We start from the raw sequence: 22,519 nt of genomic DNA on the forward strand, positions 1-22,519 counted from the left end.
GCTGGGATTAAAGGCATGTGTCACCACCATCTGGCTGCTTCTATAAATCTATGAGTTAAGTCAAACCTTTCTATAGACACAGGATATACTTATATGCTTGATTTTTTTAAAAAAGCTATATACATGACTGGTGTCTCTGGATGTATATTAGTGCACCACACATGTGTCTGAGGCCTGCAAAAGCCAAAGACAAGAATGAATTCTCTGGAACTGAAGTTGTTATCAACAATTGTGAGCCACTATTTGGGTTCTGGTACTAAAATCTGGGTCCTTTGGGAGAGCAACCAGTATTTTTAACTGCTGAACCACCTGTCTAGCCTCAGTGCTTGGTAATTTTCAATTATTTATATTGATTGCAGGTTAAAACAAGAGAAAACAATATTAGAAAGCAAATGCAACCCAATCTTAAAGCATTGGCTACCCCTTTCTCTTTCAGCACCCAAAGCATTAGATAAAGTCGTAAAGATGAGAATGTGTCTTGTAGTCTTACTACACAGCTTGGTCTATACTCAGTTCTAGTCTCTAGTTTTACCACCCCTTTACCTCTTAGATTCTATTTCATGCTTCTCTAACTTCCTCTCCTTATGAAAATTTTAATAGCAGCCAATGAGAATTAATACCAGTGTAAAACGTACCGTCCCACCCGACATGCACAAAACAGGCTAATGCTTCTCTGGATAAATCATGCAGTGCAGTTGCCGCTGTGTATGTAGACTTAGGCACCGTGATCAATAACGGAATATTTGAAGTTTTGGAAGTACACAGAACAGCAGGTATGGTTATCGTAATATTTAGATGGACTCAGTTACATAAGGAATAAAAGGGCAAGTATGAAAAAAAAAGAGCAGCAACAAATGAACTCTTAAAAACAATGAATGAACCCCAAACAGGCTGAGTGGTTCTTTCAAGAAACTACTTATAAAATATTGGCTATAATTTTCAGATACTTCTGTCACAGTGACCGGGCTACAAGATCTGTTTTGAGGAACTTATGGAAATCAATAATAGAAAGGACAGTCTTACAGAAAGCAGGAAGAAAATGTAATGGCAGGAACTAGCAGACTGTAAGCAATCTGGGAAGGAACCCACACAAGCTGGCTTTAAATTCATTAGCTAACAAAAGTTGTCAGGTACATGGGACAGATGGGCTAAAGACTAATTTACCAAGCTGTCTATGTAATTGACACTTGAATGCACTGAAACCGCATACATTTGAAAAAGTTTAGAAAATATGCACTGTTATTGTCAATTTTTTATCAAAACAAACAAATAATCTGCCTCCGTAGACTCCAATCAAAATTGTACAATTCAAGTCAATTTAAAATCCTTGCTTACACACTTTTACACATTTTAAAAGACCACATGGCTCAAATATCCTAATTACAAGACAAGACAGAAAAATGTCGAAAAGTATAGGAGCGTTGGGAATGGGAAGGAGTTTCTCACGTTGGAGTCTGGTTGAGGCCTCTGGGCCCCTGAGAGTTGAGAACTCCAGAACAATTAACACTTGCTTAAGGCCTTCCCCCTTTTCCCAACTGTAAAACTGAGATATATTAAAAATCTTACCAGAAGCCTCTTTTACAGAAAAGACAGATTCTAAAATCCTTTTGTAACCCCTGTGACTCGTGGTGTAGGAGGGGAGAGTCCTTTAGGAAACCATTATGCAGTGAAATCCAACACTTTCCCAAAATCTTATATATGCTCAACACTAGGACATTTGGATTGCTATTCACCCCTAAGAAGTCCATACTCACACAAGAGTCTTGTTCTTCCCCTGAGAGCCTGTCTCCTAACCTCCACGACTAAACTCAGTGTTAAGAATGTCTTTAGAGGGAGATGGTTCAGCTGTTAGAGAATTTACTGCTCTCATAGAACAGGAGTTTGGCTCCCAGCACCCACATCAGGAAGCTCAAAACTGTGTTAAAGACCACCCAATGCTTGCTTCCGGCTGATGTGGGCACTTGTACACATTACAGACACACAGACATACACACACTACACACACACACTAAACACACGCTCACATTATACACATACACACCACACACACATTATACACATACACACCACACAGACATACACACACACACACTACACACATACTACACATACATTATACACATACACACTACACATACATCACACACACACACACACACACACACACACACACACACACACACACCAGGAAAATAAGTCTTTAAAATGTTTTTAATAAACTGCAACTCTTTTGAGGGCCCACACCCATGCTCTTGTGTGTGCTTTATTCCTTCCCTATCCACCTTTCGATTTTTATTGAACCTCAGCTCTTCCTTACACTGGAAAAGAAATTCTTTTCTGACTATGACACTGATTCTAATTTACCTATATGAAAGTCCCTAAAAATTTAGGTGACACTTCAGCTCGTAGAGGTAACAGGGCAGAGCTCTGTCTCAACCCCAGCTGCCCTCACAACTACTACAGATAACTCTCCGCTCTACCTCAAAGAGGCTTCCCTGTTTTCTTTTAGCTTTCTCTTCTGTCTCAACACCAAACAAAGCATGTATTTATTTAACAGTGGGACATATGTTCGGCGTGGTCAATGTGTTTCCTTTGGGCGATTCTCTCTTTCCCTTTTCTGTGTACAGAGAACTTGACATCCTCTTATATGTGAAGTGGTTCTACAGTGGTATTCATAATTGGATTCTTTCCCCCCTAATGGAGTACTTTAAATACATCTAAGTCTTGGGGATAAAGATGAGGGCAGGGAAAGAGGTCAGGGAAGCCTTACACAAAGCCTACAAAATTAGCTTATGAGAAAAAAAGCAATCTGTTGGCAAAAAGGACAGTTGGAACCGTATTTATTACCCACCATGCCAAGCACCAAGGCTGACTGGAACTGGCTGGGACACTGGCTCAGATACACAGGCATTCTGGAGTCTCTGAAGGTAACCTGTGACTCACTGTATTTGGGTTTTAGTAAGGGTTAAAATCGGGGTTTAGTTTGTAGATGCCAGTAAGGCATGTTTATGTGATCACAAAGTTGCATGTAGAATGTGTGTAAAAGATCAGAAAGAAAGCCCACACTGTGCAAATGACAAAAAAGTTGTACCCTGTGGCAACAGTGGGCAATAGATCATTGAAGCTTATCTTTCCTGTCTGAGTGAAACTATTGGGGAGTGATAGATGTGTGATAGATGTGATAATTAGCATGACAATGATTTTATGTAGTATACATGTATTAATTCATCACTTTGCAACCCATAAACATAGCATCATTATTTGTCGATTAAAAATATGGAAAGATAAAAATAAGAGTTGGCATGTAGCTAGTCAGACAACTAGCAGGGTTGTAGGCCACTGAGGATGACCTGACCTTACAATGAGTACAATGAGCACTGGACCCTCCTTTCATTTCCCTGATGGCACACCAATTTGTGAAAAAGAAAGTTTCATAATTGCTCATCTTAGACTTCATAATGCCATGGGAAAGGCAGAAAGAATCATCAAAAATGGCCATTTAAAGATTTAAAATATCATTTAAAGGGTAGAAGTTCGAGGGCTTTGCTGAATACAACAAAGATGTCAAGGGAAAGCTATCTCATACTGGTAAAGCATGGTTAATATACAATTATAAATTTTCTTTAGTTTTAAAATCCATCAACCAGGCAGTGGTACTGGGAAGGCAGAGGCAGGTGGATCTGGGAGTGTGAGGCTAGTCTGGTCTACAGAGTGAGTTCTAGGACAGCTAGAGCTACACAGAGGAACCCTGTCTTGGAAGCCAAAACAAAATAAAAAGCAAACAAATAAAATCTATGTTGTACAAGTTTTGGTCTAACGAACGAGATATGATTCATAGCCTGGTCCTGGGGGGCATGGCATTCTAAACATCCCACAAAATTATAGGATTGCAGTAAACTGTCAGGGGAGCACCCTTGCAGACAGCTGAGTTTCCTGAAGGCATGGCGAGGAGGAATAACTCTCTCCTCATGAAGTGTGGGTTTGTACACACAAGAGAGCCCTTTCTCAGTACAGCTGCCTGCAGATCCTCACTGCTATGAGGAACTTATACCTGGAAAACAGTACTTCTTTCATGCTTTACAGATCCTTTGTTAGGATACTAGTCAAAGCCCGAGACTGAGTGTCCTGTTGCTTATGATACTATTCCCTTCTAAGCTCCTCAACCACATTGGAAGTGTTTGCAAAATTTATTCTGGAACTCAAAATGTCTGGCTTTCTCTTTCTCCTGTCCGTTTCCCTTCCTCGGGCAGATTTTGGCACTAACAGTCTTCCTTTGCTGCTCTTCTCCAAATCAACAATAAAACTGAATTAGAACGTCCTTTTGAATGTGTTTTATTTACTTATTGTAAGTTTTAATGATGATTATTATTATTTCTCTGTGAGACTAAGAACCAGCAAATAGGGGTTTGTGTTCCCCAGGAACAGCCTGGCTGGTCTGTTATCATCCAGACTTCCAAAGGTTCGTAGATGGAAGCTGCAGACGTCACAGGAAATTGCCTATCAGGAATGTCTCAACTTTTCACAGCCTCTCGAATCAAAACAGCCTTGGTCTGTGGAAACAATGCAAGTAAACAGATGTGGACATAAATAGCTAAAGACACAAAGAAGGGACACAAGGAAGGACAGTGATTTCATCTTAACTAACATTTCTAGGGCTCTGAGTCAGATGATCCAGAATGATTCTTTCTGTCACATTTACTGATCCCACAGACACCGAGTTTTTCAGTGTGGATGAGAGGCTACTCAACAGATACTACTATCTTTTCTTCATTTTCTAAATTTAAAATAAGGCCTTAGGTAAAAATAACCTGGAAGAGAACATACTTAATGTGTAAGAGCCAGTTCTTACTTAATTCAATCTTCAATTAGTTGAAGTTCAATTCTTAGTTCAATCTTCAGTGCAAAACAAGAAACAAATTAAGCATGCACACATATACAACACACACAAGAGCACACACAGATACACAATATACACATGCAAGAAACATACACTCACACAAATGCTAGACTTGGCTGAGCTTAGTTTCACCAGGGGGAATCATGCCTGTTACTATAAGACTAGTAGTCTACCTGTGCCTGGAGAGGTCAGAGAACTCAAGAGGAAAATATACTACCATTGCTTTCTTAAATCAGTATAATTCCTAAATTTGTTCTAAATACTTACCGTTATAGCCACAGAGAAACATATGTTTCACCCTTCATCAAAGAAGATTCTTTTTGTAGCACAGAAGATAAATCTACATCTTAACTCCTGCACCTAAGGCTCAAGGAACATCTCTGAAGGGGAGAGAAGATTGTAAGAGCCAGAGGACCAGGTAACTTGATGTGAGGTTGTGCTTTCTAGCTATGACAGAGAAGCTACACCAATGAAATCTGAGAAACATGGTCGCCTTAACAATGGAACAATTCCAGGTGACATCCCAATGGAGATGAGGAAAATCTCACAGGTCCCCACTTCGAGATGAACTACAAGCAATTAACAATTGCTGAGCAAGGAAGAGTTACTGTTCTCCAGAGATGGGATTCCTAATTGGTTATTCATTATGCAAAGTGAATGGATTCAACAGGTTGCATTTTATGTGTGTGTGTGTGTGTGTGTGTGTGTGTGTGTGTATAAAAATAATACTTAAAGAAGAGGAGGTTGGTAATTTGAAACTTGGAGTGGGATGGGGTGACATGGTAATAATAAGAGAGGAAGTGAGAAGCAATGTAATTATATTCTAATTAATTACATATGTATATATATATCATACACACACATACACACATATATCTGAAATTAAACTAAAGGAATTAGATTGAATATCCTCAATCTATTCTCTATGTAATGATAAAGACAACTCCATATTATAGTATTCTAGTTAAAGTAGAAAGTGAAAATCAGGTTTAACTCTCTGTGTTTTGCTGGCACTGTTTCTGAAGGAATTTGACATGTATCTAAAGTTTTAAGAGCTTCAGAACTGTATAAATGACAGCAATGTACTCATCTATAGGAATGTGAAGACTCAAAATATTTTGATAGATTTTGAAGGCATCTATTGAAAGTATTATATTGTGGACCAGTTACACCAAAGATGTGGAAAAGAAAGAGAGGACTTTGCTACAACAGAGTTACAGAAAGGTCAGTACAGTGAGAAATGCACTCTTTTAATATCTAGACCAGTCATCTCTATGTCTTATCCGTCTTGGGAAGTTAGTGATTATTTAACTGGAGAAAGCATATACTTGATTTAGTTTCTGCTATATGTTTACACTTTAAATATGAAGGAAATGACACAGAGTTTGGATGGCATAACATTTTTCTTTTCTAATTTCAGAGATATAATACTAACCTGATTGATCATTATTTCTTTGTGAATATGGTTTGTCATATGGGAAGTAGTAAAATGTAGAACTGTAGTCATATTTTACACGTCTTTAATTTTATTGTTCCTACACATACATCTTAGAGTTTTTTTAACCCATATGTGACTACATTGTTCACAATAATAACTAAATACATTCTAACATATGTTTCAGCAAACAAGTGCCTTCTAGGGTTGAACAACTCAAGCATTTCATATAATTCAAAATATCAAGAACTTTAATAAATAACTACTTAGGTAGATTCCATATAACCGTCGGCAAGGACTATTCCGGTTTATAGTCAAGAACGTGTCTGGATAAGGTTTACATGAGGCTGTAGCAGAGATGGAAATGGGCAGAAGTAATTTGCACAGCGGCAGTCTATCCTCTACCCACAGAGAAGTTCAGCGAAGTTGCTACAGGAACATAGCGTAAGTACGGATGTCAGGATGTCTTCATCTAGCATTTTGTGCATGTCATCTCGTGCTGTCTAGGTGATGCTGTCTCATGACATCCTTCAGTTGTTTCCATTATCCCTCATCATCTTACATGAACCACTCTCCATGTCTGATGATTTCCTTAACGATGTTCCGACAGTGCTAACACGATAGTCAAGGAAAGACGTACTCTAGTAGGCAGGTGATTTTTATAGGAAAGAGTGGTGTGCTTTAGTCCAGTTGACTCTGAATGATATTCTCAATGTGGAATATAGATTACTTTCATCTTATAACTAGTGCTCCAATGCAGGCTCTATTAACATTTTACTGCTTTGCTAACACATTACCATAAATATAGCAGTTCAAAACAAAATGGATTTAGAATGTCACAGTTTCCACAGGTCAAAAGTCAGTTGGGTTTTATTTTAATTTAGTTACTATTATTGTGATAAACACTGTGACTAAAAGCAAGTTGGGGCTGGAAGGGAAGTCAGAGCAGGAAGTAAAGGTAGGAATTTAGAGTCAAGAACTGAAGCACAGGTCATAGAAGAACACTGCTCCCTGACCTGCTGTGTGGTTTGCTCACCCTGCTTTCTCACACAATCCGGGACCACTTGCCCAGGCGTAGACTATATTGAACTGGGCCCTACCATATCAATCATTAATCAAGAAAATGCACTACAAACTTGCCTAGATGTAATCTGATGACATTTTCTCATTTGAGATTCCTCTTCCCAGATAATTCTAACTTGAGTCAAGTTAACAAAACCCAAACAGCACACATTTCTGCTTAAGAATTTTACATGATCGCAATCAAAGTGTCAATAGGCTTGCATCCCTTTCTAAAGAACATGGGTGAATCCATTATAGTTCCTTTCAGTTGTAGGGCTGAGGTCCCACTTGTTAGTTAGCAACCAAGGGTTGTTATCAGTTTCTGAGACCACATCTGGACTTTGGGATGCTTTCGTTGTCCTCAGTGATAGCAGTGACAAGTTGAGGCCTTCTTACATTGCTTTTGTTTGACCACATCTGAGAAAAGTTCTTTACAATCAGTGGTTCATTTAATTAAACCCCACCTATTCTGAAGACCTGGGTCAATTTCCTAATTGCAACGTCTCTACATTCAATCACTTTACAACATTTACTTTGAACATACACATATTATAAATGTACATATGTACGACATAACTTTGGATATACAATCACACGGAAGTCCCATTTCACATGTAATAGAACACATCCATAGGCTTTAGGCGAGAAGGAGCTGGCAATTTTAAAAGGTCCTTGTGATGATATCTTGATTTTACTCTAACAAATAAAGCTTGCCTAAAGATCAGAGAGCAGGGCTAGCCACTAGTTAACCATAGAGGTCTGGAGGTCTGTACAAACAGGCAGAAGTCATATGGTTGGGCAGAGAGAGGCATATAAGGTGAGAGGAGACAGTACCTTGACCCTTTTTTGGCTGACAGGATAACAAGGTAAGAGTTGTCAGTGACTTGTTCCTTTGTCTCTCAGATCTTTCAGCATTTACCCTGATATCTGGCTCTTGGTATTTCTTAAAAAGACCAGTTAGAACTCATGCAATACGACCTCTATTCTGCTTCCCACACAGAAGCTCAATCTAGCCTACTAGCTATTTTCATAAATAAAATTTTATCAGGATAGAGACATGTCTAATTACATATTTTATTTATATATGTAGATATAAATATTTATTTATGTATTTCCTGTAACTGTTTTCAAATTATGCTAGCATAATTGAATACATGTGACAAAAATAATTAGTCATCCATGTATGAAGTATTTACTACCTGCCACTTCAGTGAAAAAAATTGCTGATCCTTCCTTGCTTGAAGACAACTATTCTAAAATATTTGCATAAAATAACGAGTAGATGTTGTTGATAAGAAATAAAACTACATGGAAAATGTGAGGAGGACCCTTTCTTATGTTGAGAAATACAAAACATAACCCAAAGAAGTAATCAGAGAACAATTTTTATCTTGCTTTTAGCTATTGGCAGAACATCTATCTTCTTGTCTGGTTAGCATTTCAAGATTTTCCAAAAACAATCATCAAGAGCTTTAATTAGGCAAAATATCAGAAATAGACAAAAGTTAGAAAGGAAAAACAATTGAAAAAGTGACATTTGTGAAAATCATGGATTCATAGTTTGCAATTTCTACAATTTGGGAAAATGATTTTCAATACTTCATCAACTTTGATAATCATGAAATTAATAGTGCATGTTGGGATTTAATTTTATTGTATCTCATGCTTATCAGTGGAAGAAAGCACTGAACATTTCCACCATGTTTCCCTTCTGTGATTTATAAATGAAATGGTTTGCAATCAATTTACATTCATTCATATATATCAGATTTTATCATTTGTAAGTCTGGTGTGTTATCATACAAGAATATGGTGAAGGAAGTAAAACATTCAAGCCCATATTCTCATAAGAATTTACATATATATCTACTTCAGGAACTCCAAATAACTATGATAATTTGCTTCTCGGCATTGATAGACAGAAGCAGGAGCATCCTATTTATAGTATTGGTTTTAGGTTTGTTTTGTTTGCTTTTTCCAAGATTAGATCACAAACCAGTAAGATTCAGAAGCATATTTCAACCTTAACAGAAAGAATTACATAGCTATATTTTATTTGGGAAAACAGTAAATTTTCAGATTTTCAAAGCTGAAGCAAATGACATAGCTACAGTGCTTTTATTTTCTAATTTATTAACATCCCTTTAAATACAAGGGTGCCATCTACCTTGAAAAGACACAGTAGGTCTAGATTGTCACCCAACAAACACTCAGAGTGAGTGTATGTGTATGTACTTTTGTGTATATATAGATGCAAGCGACTGTCCTTATTTAAATCTCAGTAATTATTTTCAATAAAATGAGTATCTTCACATATATCTTACAGAATCAAAAATTTTTATATGTAAAAGTTTAATTCTTAACAACAACAGTAATACACAATACAAATGTCTTTTCCTGGGAAAACCAACATTGATAATACTTAAAAGCCAAGGATTGCTATGTCTAAAGATTAAGCATCAGAAACTTTTCCTTTATAGCTCGTGGGAGTGAAGCTTCAACTCTGAGAAAGTGAACGGTGAATAGTGCGCCGCTCATTAATGACTATGCTAGTTAGAATGGCAATTTACTTTACTAAATATCATTTGGAATGGCATGGTTCCATATTCTATTTTCTATTCCTGCGGGTTCCCAAGGGCCTTATTACATTTAACATACTATAAATGCTATTTGTGAGAAAGCTTTTTAAAAGGGCAGATTTCATTTACAAATGTTAATAGGCTTTTCCCTAGACTCACTATAACATGCAATTCCCATCTCTCTGTTTTATTCACATGACATATGGAGCACATCTCATGTGTAAGTTGGTATTCATTGCTCAGCTCAGAACAGTGCAGCAGAAACTATAGCTATATGAAAATCGGATATATATTTATAAAAGACATACATATAGATGACATATATATATATATACACACAGATGTGCCACTATAGATTTTTTATATTAAAAATAGTTCAATTGCAAAGATAACATCAATGAATACGCAGATGTGTGTATATAAGGAAGCTTTAGCTTATTTGCTTCAGTGTTCACATTAAAATTCATTTTGTTATATTCTACCTGAGATTTCAATGTTTCTCATAGGCTATTTTATTTCCTCTTTAATGGAAATAAACTAATATCAGTATGTGAAATGCTAGTATATGACTGGCAATAAATATCAAGATATTCAGTAAATCGGTCACGTCTTTTATTTTCGGTGAAGAATAAAATATTTTTCAAAATCAAATTTTGGTGACAATATAAATGTAAATGTAATAAGAGTTAAAAATTCAAAACAATAAGCCCAAAGGCCTATAGATATTGTAAAAACTATGTGATACATATTTAAAGTAGAGGAAGAACAGAATTGTCCAGAGGAGCACCAGTCTAGAAGCGCTAGTTAAAGTCATGTTTGAAAAGAGGAACTCATCAAAACTGAAGGTCAGAAGGACATCAAATCATGCTCCCCCTGTGTTTAATAAGCTGTACTTCTATGTTGACTTTCATGTCACTGCAGGATCTTGCTGGTGCATAATAAAAGTTGTTTATAATCTACTCTATTTCCCATATATAGACAACATTTTTATATATGATCTACCTTATTAAAAACACCCAACTAATACATATTTGCAGAAAGTTTTGACTCATATAACAAACATGTTCATTTTATTTATTTATTAATTTTTAATTTTTCATTTATATACCAACCACAGTTCCTCCTCCCTTCCCTACTCTTGTTCCCCCCTCACCTAAACCCCCCATTCACTCCTCAGAAAGGGTTAGCCTTTCCATGGGGAGTCATAAAAAGTCTGGCATATCAAGCTGAGGCAGGACCAAGCTCCTCCTTCCTGTATCTAGGCTGAGCAAGGTATCCCTCAAATGAGAATGGGCTCCAAAGAACAAGTTCTTGCACTGGGGGAAAATCATGGTTCCAAGACCAGTGTTCCCATAGACTGCCCAAGTCACAGAAATGTCACCCACATGCAGAGGGCCTAGTTCAGTTCTATGTAGGTTCCCCAGCTGTCAGTATAGAGTCATTGAGCTCCCACTAGCTTGGGTCAACTGTCTCTGTGGATTTCCCATTAGATCTTGACCCCTTTGCTCATATAATTTCTTCTTCCTCTCTTCAACTGGACTCTGGAAGCTCAACAGAGTGCTTAGCTGTGTATTTCTGCATCTGCTTCTACAAATTACTGGATGAAGGTTCTATGATGACAATTAGGATGGCCATCAATCTGATTACAGATGAAGGCACCCTCTCAAATATTGATGAGACTCTTATCTGGGGTCATCCTTGTAAATTCCTGGGAGTTTCCCTAGCACCACATTTCTCTGTAACCCCATAATGGCTCAAGATATCTCTTTCCTTGCTCTTCCTCTCTGTCCCTTCCCCAACTCAACCATCTTGACACGGTATGCACTCACTCATAAGTTAGGCATGAGAAGCTAAGTAACAAGGAGGACCTTAAAGAGACATACATGGGAGCCCCTGGAAAGGGGAAATAGGTAAGCTTTTCTGAGTAAATTTGGAGGGGGTGTGACCGGGAGGGAGGAGAACACGTTCATTTAAAATAGCCTTGGTAAAGTTACAAGAGTGTGCTATGGTTTTAATACGAAATGTCCTTCACAATCTCATGCAGCAACACTTAAGTCAGCCAGTGGGATGATACAGACTATGCCAGAGGAGAGACCTAGTAGGAAGAGGTAGGTCAGAGGGTGCTGTGCCTTTAAAGGTTACACATGGAAACCAGTTTCTCTCAAAACTTCCTGCCCACCAAGAAGGGAAGAATAGCTTTGTCCCTAATTCTCAACACTCTGCCCAAGCTCCTGTGGTCACACAATTTGGGCCCAAACCCTCTAAACCCAGAAGACACAATAAATCATTTCTCACTTAAGTTGTTTCATGAAATATTTGTTCAGAGTTGAGAAAAGTAAACAATAAAGACTGTTTCATTGAAACATTTTTTTGTGATTGTTCTTTTTCTATTCAGCAGAATACATTTCTCTAGCATCTTTTGCATAGGAAGCAAGGTTCATTTTCTAATGCTGCTCTGCTTATCTTGTAGTCTTAGATTTACACTGCAAATAACAATATCTCTTATGTTTTACTGCCTATAACGATACAGTGTGTCTACAAGAAAGGATAACAACAAACAAAACAGACAAAATTTCAGGGAATTTAGAACACATGAACAAATAAGTTTCTTATTAAAAAGTCACTGTGTCTCTTTCAGTTTTCAGTACAGTTACGCGGTGAAGGGGATACTGAGGATAAATCTTCAGCTTGGTCACATGCCATCGAAAGTCGGAAAGATCTAATAGTTTAAATATTAATTACAATGTTGGAAAGCCATTACAGAAAGATTTGCAGTTTCATTAAACAGTCCCGAAGCCTGCGGCCTCTTATGATAATGTTCTCAGGAAGGATGATTATTCCTTTCGATAAAACTAAGGCCGATTTCTGGGGGAAATTAGAAATTACACCATAACAGAAACATCTGAGCTTTGTAGCCCAAAGGGAGTGGATGTAAACTCTCTTCTTCACTAATTACATGAACTTGAGAAAACAATACAATCACTGTTTTCTTTAAGACAAAAATCGCCTTCATAGAAATATTGCAAGGAACAGTAAAATAAAAAATAAAATAGTACCATATTATAATGGTCTTTTTTAATATAGGAAGGGAAATGACATTATAGGGATGGTCTTGACAGGAACCACACTTCTTGCCCTAATCAATTCACTATTTAATTATTTAATTAAATGTGAACATGAGAGGAAATAATTTTACATCTATGCCAGACTGAATAAGACCCAGTGGCAAGACTCAGCTGCAGCTGGACTGAGTTAGGGAAAGACTCAGATCATGCTGGCATGAAGTCCCGATTCAGACTGCTAGAGCACACAGACAAGTTGAACAATTCTTTACTAAAATTAAGGGTAAAAGTGAAAAGATTGAAACTGTAAGTATTAGCACTTTTACATCCCACCCTATATATTAGAGCAACTAAAAGATTACTTTATGGGTGTTTTGCCTGCATGTATGCTTGTATATCTTATGGGGTCCTTGTGGCCAAGGTGACCAGAAGAGGACATCAGAACCCTTGGAATTTGAGTTTCATATTGTGAGCGGCCATATTATAGATGCTGGGAATTAAACCTGAATCCTTAGAGAGAGCACGCAGTGCTTTTAACCACTAAGCCATCTCGCCAGTCTCATTATCTTCAATACCGAAACACAATATTCTCTAAGTTAATTCCTCACCTTGGAGTTGTTCATAGTTTTGATTGCTAATGAATTTTAAATCCATATCACTTCCCCTACTACATAGTAAGATAGATTCTTATTTGCATTTGACTCTTAAGACATAACAAGAATTCAGTAAACATGCGTGCTCAGATAAATGAACAATTTACTAATTATCCTCTTGGATAAACTGAAGACAGTTTTATCATGAATGAAAGCATAGAATTACATGGTTGTCTGATTTTATACATGTTCATAATGAATAAATTTATTTATGATTATAAAAAGGCAGAAAATGTGCTTTGGTATTATTGGTTAAGATAATGATTATTAACCCCATTAATTCTGTAGGCAACTCAATGTCAAATACATGATACTTACATTCGCCAAGTGAGCTAGCTCTATCTCCAAAACTGAATCAGTTGTTTTGGGTTCAGGCCTGATTGTGACCACGATGATTTTAGAATTAACGACAGTATAATTTCTGAAACACAATAATAATGATTAAAAAGATAAATGATTGATAAAAACTTTGTTTCATGCCACTCCATACCTGTTGGAAGGACATTAAGTAATGCATCCCCAGTAAAAGCACAGACACAGGCAAATTATTCACAGAAAGATTCAGACAGTACACTCTTATGAACAGGCTTTCTCAGTAGAAATTCTGGGGGCAAACTAAAGGCATTTAATCATTTCAAAACAATAGCAGCAACCTTCTGAGTACTTAAGTACAATTCATTCACAAAAAGAATAAACAATAAATTGAAACCATCCGGCAACCTATGATTGAGTATAACTCATTTACCTTGAGAAAGGCCTCACAGCGTTATTTTCCAGGAGACCAAATATTCTTGCCAAGTGCTGCTAAGGCAGTTATTTTTTGGGTTTGTGGTTGTGTGTGTGTGTGTGTGTGTGTGTGTGTGTGTGTGTGTGTTGTTTGCTTCTCCCAAATGCATGAAGATGAAAAGAAAACTATAATGTGATATAAAAGAAAGCTTGAAGAACTTTAATGCAATGTTCTCAATTCTAAGAAACATCTCTCTTCTGAAATATCTTGCCAGGTAACACTCACTTACAAAGACTTTGTATTTATTCTATACATAACTAGAAAATTATCAATAGCTGGGCAATAATGACAGATGCCTTTTTTCCCAGCACTCAGGCAGCAGAAGCAGGGGATTTTTGTGAGTTTGAGGACAACCAGAGCTACACAGAGAATCCATGTCTCAAAAAACAAAATAACAGCAATAATACCTAAAAGAGAAAATTATATAGATATTTTATATAAAACATATAAATGTTATAAAGCATCTACTATTCATAAGATTAAAAATTTGACTGTAGTTTCTCACATTTTGAAGAAATATATCTATTCATGCTTTATTGATGGTCTGAAATAAATCATTCGTTCTTCCAGTAGGCAAATTCTATTTTAGAGAATTTATGTAAGTATTACACATGAGTTCATTTTTTAAAAAAAAATTGTTTGTCAAGGTAGCATTTAAACCCCACCAATCCCAACTATAGATTTTAATGCTTCTGCATCCTACCATGTAAGGAGTACCATCTATGAAACTAGATCATCTCTTCCTGATGCTAACCCATGTCCTTGACACCTTTGCAGACGATCCCACTTTTCCATGGTCTAAGATAAGCACAGATGTGCTACTCAGTAAATCTCCCTTTTCTGGTATTATAGCACAGAAACTTTTGTGTTTGACTCAATTCACAGTACATTTTTGAAATTCAGATCACAAGTCAGCTATACTATAATTTATCGATTCAACAATTCAATAAGCTAACTTTGAATCACTTAGGTAATTTAACATTTATAGGTATTCATGGGTGGCTATTAGGAATAATTGTGATGTATCCTTTGTGTGGATATATATTTTAATGTCTTGGGCAAGTCCCTCGGTACTGCTTGTTTATGTTTTAAATGTATGAGTCTCTCTGTTTTCTGTAGTGGCTGCATTGTTGGAGTTCTCAAATGTGATAAAGTCAAGCAACATCAGATCCTTCTCTTTGGAAGTAACTTTTCTATTTATGCTATTTGATGCACATTTTCACCACCAGTGAATGCTAGACTGTTCTATAATAAAGGGATAAGGAGCATAGACTATAGAGGATACTATTTTAACCCTTTTATCATACATTTAGTACTGCACATAATGAATTCTGAAAAATTCTTAAACACCCAAGAAGGCATCCAGTGTGGTAGAAAGTAGTATGGGAAAAAAAAGAAAACAAAAGCAAAACCATACTATTAGTATATTTTATTTTCCTATAGGGAAAAGTGATTGCGAACAGAGAGAGCTGGTTAATTACTCCGTTTCATTGAACATATTGATTAAAGGCAAACTGCATCTGAAAGGCTATAAAACCAAGTGATAAAACTTCAAGACTTCCCTATGCCAATTGTGTTTTTGTTTTTGTTTTTGTTTTTTTTTCTTTTTTTGGGTAGAAGCTGCCATGGGTTCTGGTGAGAATTAATGGGAAATGAAATCTGGAAGAGCATCAGGTGAGTGAACACCTTAGAACGGATTCTGGAGGACCATGTGTTTCACTGCCAGAGAACAACGCTGCATGATTCATGATCCACGTGGGAGTGGTTCTCAAGCCTGAGCCTACAAATGCAAGTTCGTCATTAGGTTAGCCTGAAGCCGTGTGAGCTCTTATCTAGTTTCTTGGAAATAAAATATGAATGGATCCATCAAATTCCTTTACTCTTGTTCTGCTTAGAATAAGTCTTCCCGCTACTGATAGAACACAAAGCACAACGATCTTTACATTTATGTTAGGATATATATATATATATATATATATATATATATATATATATATATGGGATGTATTTGAATCATTTGCAATCTATGTAAGTGACTAAGCTACTGAAAATGGGTATTTAACGTAGGAGTTTGATATTTTTGGCAAGATACTCCTGAATTCTCTTTGTGTTTGAAAATGCGGATGATGATCCATGGCAAATAAAGCCATGATGAACTTTGTACAGAGCATCAGCTGAATCAGGTTTCTCAGTAACTCGGGGAATGATCTCCTGAAGGGTCCTAGGAAAGGGTGTCTGTGTTACAGCTTTGATAAAGTGTGGGCATCATAGCGCATTTGAATTTATTTGAAAAATTGTGTGTGTGTCAAGCTATGCTTATGGGCAATACCTGTCTCATATGTGTGACTTTCTGTTTGCTCTGCACATCACACAGGGATATGCACAAGGTTGATTATATCATCCAGGAGACCTACATGTTTTCCTCCAGAAGTCCAGGGAGGGCAAGAATTACTACTAACATTTATATATTTTTGTTTTCATTAATCTGGCAGATGTTTATGCTCAAAACATTTTTGGATTTTTTTGTAAATAGCACATTCAAAAGAAAACAATCTTTGTACTAAGTTTATTTAGACTGTAATGTCAATATCATAGTAAGATGCCTAGTAAAGAAAAAAATAGGCATATTACAGTATGCAGTGTCTCCCTTTTAAAAATGTATACATCGTGCAAAGTTGGCTTTAATTTATTTCATCAATTTATTATAATTTGCATAAGTGAATAGCTGGCTCCTGATGTGCCACGTCAGGCTTTGTGATCTCCTAATGCTTCCTGGCTAGTTGCACAGTGGTATACATTGCTAAGAAAGCATATCTTACAGCCAAATGGATTGCATGACTAAAGTAATAAAGTTCTTTCCTGTCCTTGAGATTTTCACTGGTATTCCCTCAAAGGAGAGTCAACTTATTCCTACAGACAGCAAAAGTGTGATTAATCCTTAGTGCAGATGTACATAAAAGACATTTTCAATATTCTATGCACATGCTGAAAATAAAAGGATGGAAAAACATTCCAAATGGTGCCAAAAGAAAGCAGTCTTGGCTATATTAATTCCAGAACAAGTAGATGCTTACATTACTATGTTAGTTGAAAACTAACAAAGGAGCGAGAAAAACATTAAACAGAGACAAAATAGTTGATTCACCAGTAAGAGGTTGTAACTATGAATACAAATGCTCCTAGAAGTAGAGGATGCAAAGACACAATGCAAATGTTGAGAGAATTAAAGGGAGAAGTAGACAGTGACTCGCTAATCTGAACTATCACACCCCAATTCAATAATGGCCAAAGAAAGATAAAAAGGAGAAATATTAAATGATCAATACTGAAGACCAGTTGTTCCTCGCAGGCATGGAACACTCAATGCAACTTCAGAAAATTACAGATTATTCTGAATGCTCTATGAGCATTCTCCATGAGATTACATAGCTGATCATAATAAAATGAAAACGATTGAAATTATACCAACATGAAACTGAAAATCAATTGCAAAACAAGACTGCAAATATGTAAGAAATTAATGCACGCTCAAATTACTAGTGAGTTAAGGAATAAATCACAAGAGATACTCGGAAATTCTTTAAGGTACCTAAAAGTAAAGCATAAACCACATTTATGAGATGTAGTAAGAACAATATTAAGAGGTAAATTTAGAATGGTAAACATAAAAGAAGGAAGACACCAAGTTAAAAAAAAAACACACAAATTTATACCTGGAGGAATTTTTTTGAAATGTCAAAATAGGAACTAAAACTGAAAACATAAAACAATCAACAAAACTAAGAGGTGTATTTTATAATATCAACATAACTTACAATCTCTTAACTGGATATATTTTATTAAAAATGGTCTCTAATAATAAAATTCAGAAATGAAGGAGGAAATATTTTATCTGGCCGCAGAAGAAATGAAGATCCCAATTTCTATGAGCCATTAATTTGCCAACAAATAATATATCCTGTACAAAATAGGTGAATTCTTAGATATGTGTAGTCTTCAAAGACTAAATCATGAAGAAATTACTATCAGCAAAATCTTTGGTTATATATCTATATAAGTACAATGAAATATATACATATATGTACAAATAAGTAGAATAATATATTATATATGTACATTTATTCATATGTATACATATGTGTACAATGTACATATAAAATACATTACATAAAATATGAAATTAGTAAGAAGATTTAATTAGAAATTACAATTTTTAAATATTATCAGCTGTGAAATCTCAAGGTCAGATGGTTGCACTGGAGAATTGTTGGAACATTTAAAAAAAATCTAACTCCAATCCTTATACTCTTCCATAAAATCGAAGTAGATTGAAAGAGCAGCTCCTCAGTTTTTCAAGAAAACCTAGAGCCCTGCTATACCACAGATGGACATAGTTAACTTCAGTGTCAGATACTTAAAATATTTATGATGGAAACTTTCATGGTATGGTTTTTCACCACAAAAATTAATGTAGTGTAATAGAAAAGCAAGTGAAGGGAACTCAAAATAGATGACACAGGCAAAGTATAGCCCAAGATGATATGAAAAAACATTAGCTGTTTACTGACAATTATCAAAATTTGTAATCATTATTAATTTTTACACTTATTATTAATGTCTATTTAAAATTGAAGACTTTTATAATGACTTTAAATAAGGCCCCCAATTTGGACAAACTAAAACACAATAGAAAACTTGTCATACTGGTTTTCATACAGGACTTCATCAGGATAAGAAAAATGTATTTGCTTTTAAAATTACAATCAGGGAAGCCAGGCAGTGGTGACACACACCTTTAATCTCAGTACTGGGGAGGCAGAGGTAGGCAGATCTCTGTGAGTTTGAGGCCAGCCTGGTCTACAAGAGCTAGTTCCAGGACAGCTAGGGCTATTACACACATGCACACAGGAACCCTGTCATAAAAAACCAAAAAGCCAAACCAAACGAAACCAAAACAAATCAAAACAAACCAAAACAACAACAACAACAACAACAAAAAACCTATCAGGAGCTGGAGAGATGGATTACCAGAAGGTTCAATTCAAGCACCCAGGTGGTAGCTCACAACCATTTGTAACTCCAGTCCCAGTGTATTAAAAGTCCCATTCTAACCTCTGCAAGCAACACGCACGCACATAGTGCACAACCATGCATGCATGCCAAACACCCATGCACATACAATATGGCAAAATAAATGACTCTACAAACATAAATTAAGTTAAAATCAGATGATAGGTGGCTTGCTTAGAAGTTACAAATTAGAAACTCAGTTGTGGAAATTGTAGTCTTGGTGGAGTGGGTGAGGTGATAGGTTTGATTTCAAGTTTGGTTTTCTAACAGATACAGAATTTAGATTTTCAAAAATGCTAATGATCCAGGATGTATGTTATGTTTTAACAGGCAGGGCTAAATGAAGCTGAGACTTTTATGCATTTTACGTTATTTTCCACATTATTTTCCACAACTAGTCATGTCAATTTGGTACCAACCATAATTTTAAGATCACATGTTTCTATGACGGAACAAAGAAAGATTAAAAATCTCATAAAATGAAAACATTTCTTTGCACACTGAGAATAAAGAACGATGGTTCATAGTTTAGGACTGAAAACTGTGGCGCTTTAATTCCTAAAAAAAGCTGACAGTTCAAGCTCTTTTCTGAATGCTTGGGAGTAAAAGTGATCATCTTTGCTTCTATTATTTCTAGTAATATTTTGATAATTTTCTCTTCCCGTTTGTTTCTGAAGCATACAATGTGCTGCTAGCATGTATGCCCACCTGCCAGAAGAGGGCACCAGATCTCATTATAGATGGTTGTGAGCCACCATGTGGTTGTTGGTAATTGAACTCAGGTCCTCTGGAAGAGCAATCATTGCTTTTAACCTCTGAGCCATCTCTCCAGATTCTTTCCCATTTATGTTTAATTTCTTTTCTCAAAGATAATTGTATATGATTTCTGAAAAACATTGTAGCTCTTTATTCTTCCACATTTTGTCTCTGGCATTTTATTTATTTCATGCAGCAAATTTTAACACTTGATTTTACTATTTAAATATTTTTTTAAATGACGTTTGTATGTGTGTGTCTGCATGTGGGTTTGTGCATGTAAGTGCAGAGCTTTCAGAGACTGAAAGAAGGCAGCAGAGTCCCGGATCTTGAGTTATCGATAGTTATGAGTCACCAGGCTTGGGTGCAGGAATCAGTCTCCAGACGTGAGAAGAGTATCACGTGATCTTAACTGCTGAGACAGGCACCAGCCCTTCCCTAGCATTTTAATACTGCAATGCAATCTAATAAAATTGTAATAAAATCACATTAATAAATTCAATGAAATGGAATTTAATAAAACTCTAGTTAGACTCCTTTTGTTATTTCACATGTTAATATAAACATTAAAATGCATTAAATACATGATTTCATTTCCCTATGTCTTACCATTCTTCACATACTCAGGAGTCATGGTTTCCTCAAAAAACTTGGAGCCTGATAAATTAAATGATTGTTTACAAGTCTTTGTAGAATTCGTGGCTTGATGTATCCTTGGATAGACTATTCTTTTTCTTAGACATAATTTTCTTAAGATAAATTTTTAGAAGTAGAATGGCAACATCAAAAAAAATAACATTTCTTAGTTTCTTGGCATTGCCAACTTGGCCTCTAAAAATGTAAGAGCATGATATAAACTTTCTACAGCAGTTTCTGAGCTAGCCAGGCCGAAGACAGGAAATTTTGGATGTGAGTAGGGGTCTTTTCACAGCTTATCAGCTCCCTCAGTGGACCCTGTGGTCTAGGTTGACAGACTTAACCTTCTAGCCTCCCAGAAGGGGGTCAAGAAATGGAAAATCTAGGCCTTGGTCATGCCAATCCAGACTGTTACCGGCAGGGCAACCTAAGATTGCCCACCTATAGTCCTCTCCTGGGACACACAAGAGAAAAGAAACGTGTATTTTGTGACTCAGAGTTGTGCCATGTGGCCTAGAGTGTCTTCAAACTCTCAATGTCTGTTGTAAGATAGAATTATAGTACTGAACCACTACACCTACATGGGTTGTCTAACAACTTTTAGCTATAAGAAATTGTCTTAAGAGTTTATTTCCTCTGGAGCAGAAGGAGGGAGAACATGAGCAAGGAAGTCAGGATCACGAGGGGTGCATCCATCCACTGAGATGGTGGGACTGATTTAATGGGAGCTCAAAAAGGCCAGCTAGACTGGGAATGATAGAGCATGTGGTCAAAATGGACACTCTGAATGTGGCTGGCAATGAAGGCTGACTGAGAAGCCAAAGACAATGGCGCTGGGTTTTGATTCTACTGCATGGACTGACTTTGTGGGAGCCTGGTTTGTTTGGATGCTCACCTTTATAGACCTGGATGTGGGGGGGGGAGGACCTTGGATTTCCCACAGGGCAGGGAACCCTGACTGCTCTTAGGACTAGAGAGGGAAGGGAGGTGGGGAGGGGGAGGAAAAAGGGGGTGGGGAGGAGGTGGAAATTTTTAATTAATAAATAAATAAATAGAACAAAAAGAAATTGTCTTAAAAAAGGATGAGAGTAGGGTGCAAAAACCAGCACCTATATCATATAGACTCAATTGGAGCTTACTTTTACTTGAAGGAACCATTCAAGCTGTCTCAATTTTAAATTTTAGTTGTGAAAAAAAGGTTTTATTCATTGTGTGTACGTGTTTGGGTACGTGTGTGTGTATGCATGTGTGCATGTGTGCGTGTGTGCATGTGTGCGTGTGTGCGTGTGTGTGTGTGTGTGTGTGTGGAGAGAGAGAGAGAGAGAGAGAGAGAGAGAGAGAGAGAGAGAGAGAACATGCCACAGCATCTATGTAGAGGTCTAAGGATAGCTTTCAGGTATCACTCCTCTTCTTCCCGTCACAGTTCAAACTCAGGTCATCAGGACTGCTTCCAGGCTGAGCCATCTCACTAGCTGTGAAATTTCTCAATTTTAAAGAGGCAGACAGTCCAGTAGCAAAACAAAAATCATAGACAGAAGAAGAGTGGTGTGCACATTAAGGCAAGAGGGAAAAAACCTATATA

At 36.6% G+C, this 22,519-nt stretch overlaps 1 protein-coding gene across 4 annotated transcripts in view; it reads right to left on the reverse strand.

Moving 5' to 3' along the window:
- Adgrb3 (adhesion G protein-coupled receptor B3) overlaps positions 1 to 22,519 on the reverse strand; it is a 729,857-nt gene that overhangs the window by 317,215 nt on the left and 390,123 nt on the right. For all 4 annotated transcript variants that reach the window (XM_085679475.2, XM_085679474.2, XM_085679476.2 and 1 more), the window contains one exon: positions 14,007 to 14,109. In XM_085679475.2, coding sequence (XP_085535601.1) covers positions 14,007 to 14,109 — 103 coding nt within the window. The remainder of the gene's footprint in view (positions 1 to 14,006; positions 14,110 to 22,519) is intronic.

The sequence above is a fragment of the Myodes glareolus genome, chromosome 18, assembly GCF_982192425.1.
Source record: "Myodes glareolus chromosome 18, mMyoGla1.1, whole genome shotgun sequence".
NCBI lineage: Eukaryota > Metazoa > Chordata > Mammalia > Rodentia > Cricetidae > Myodes > Myodes glareolus.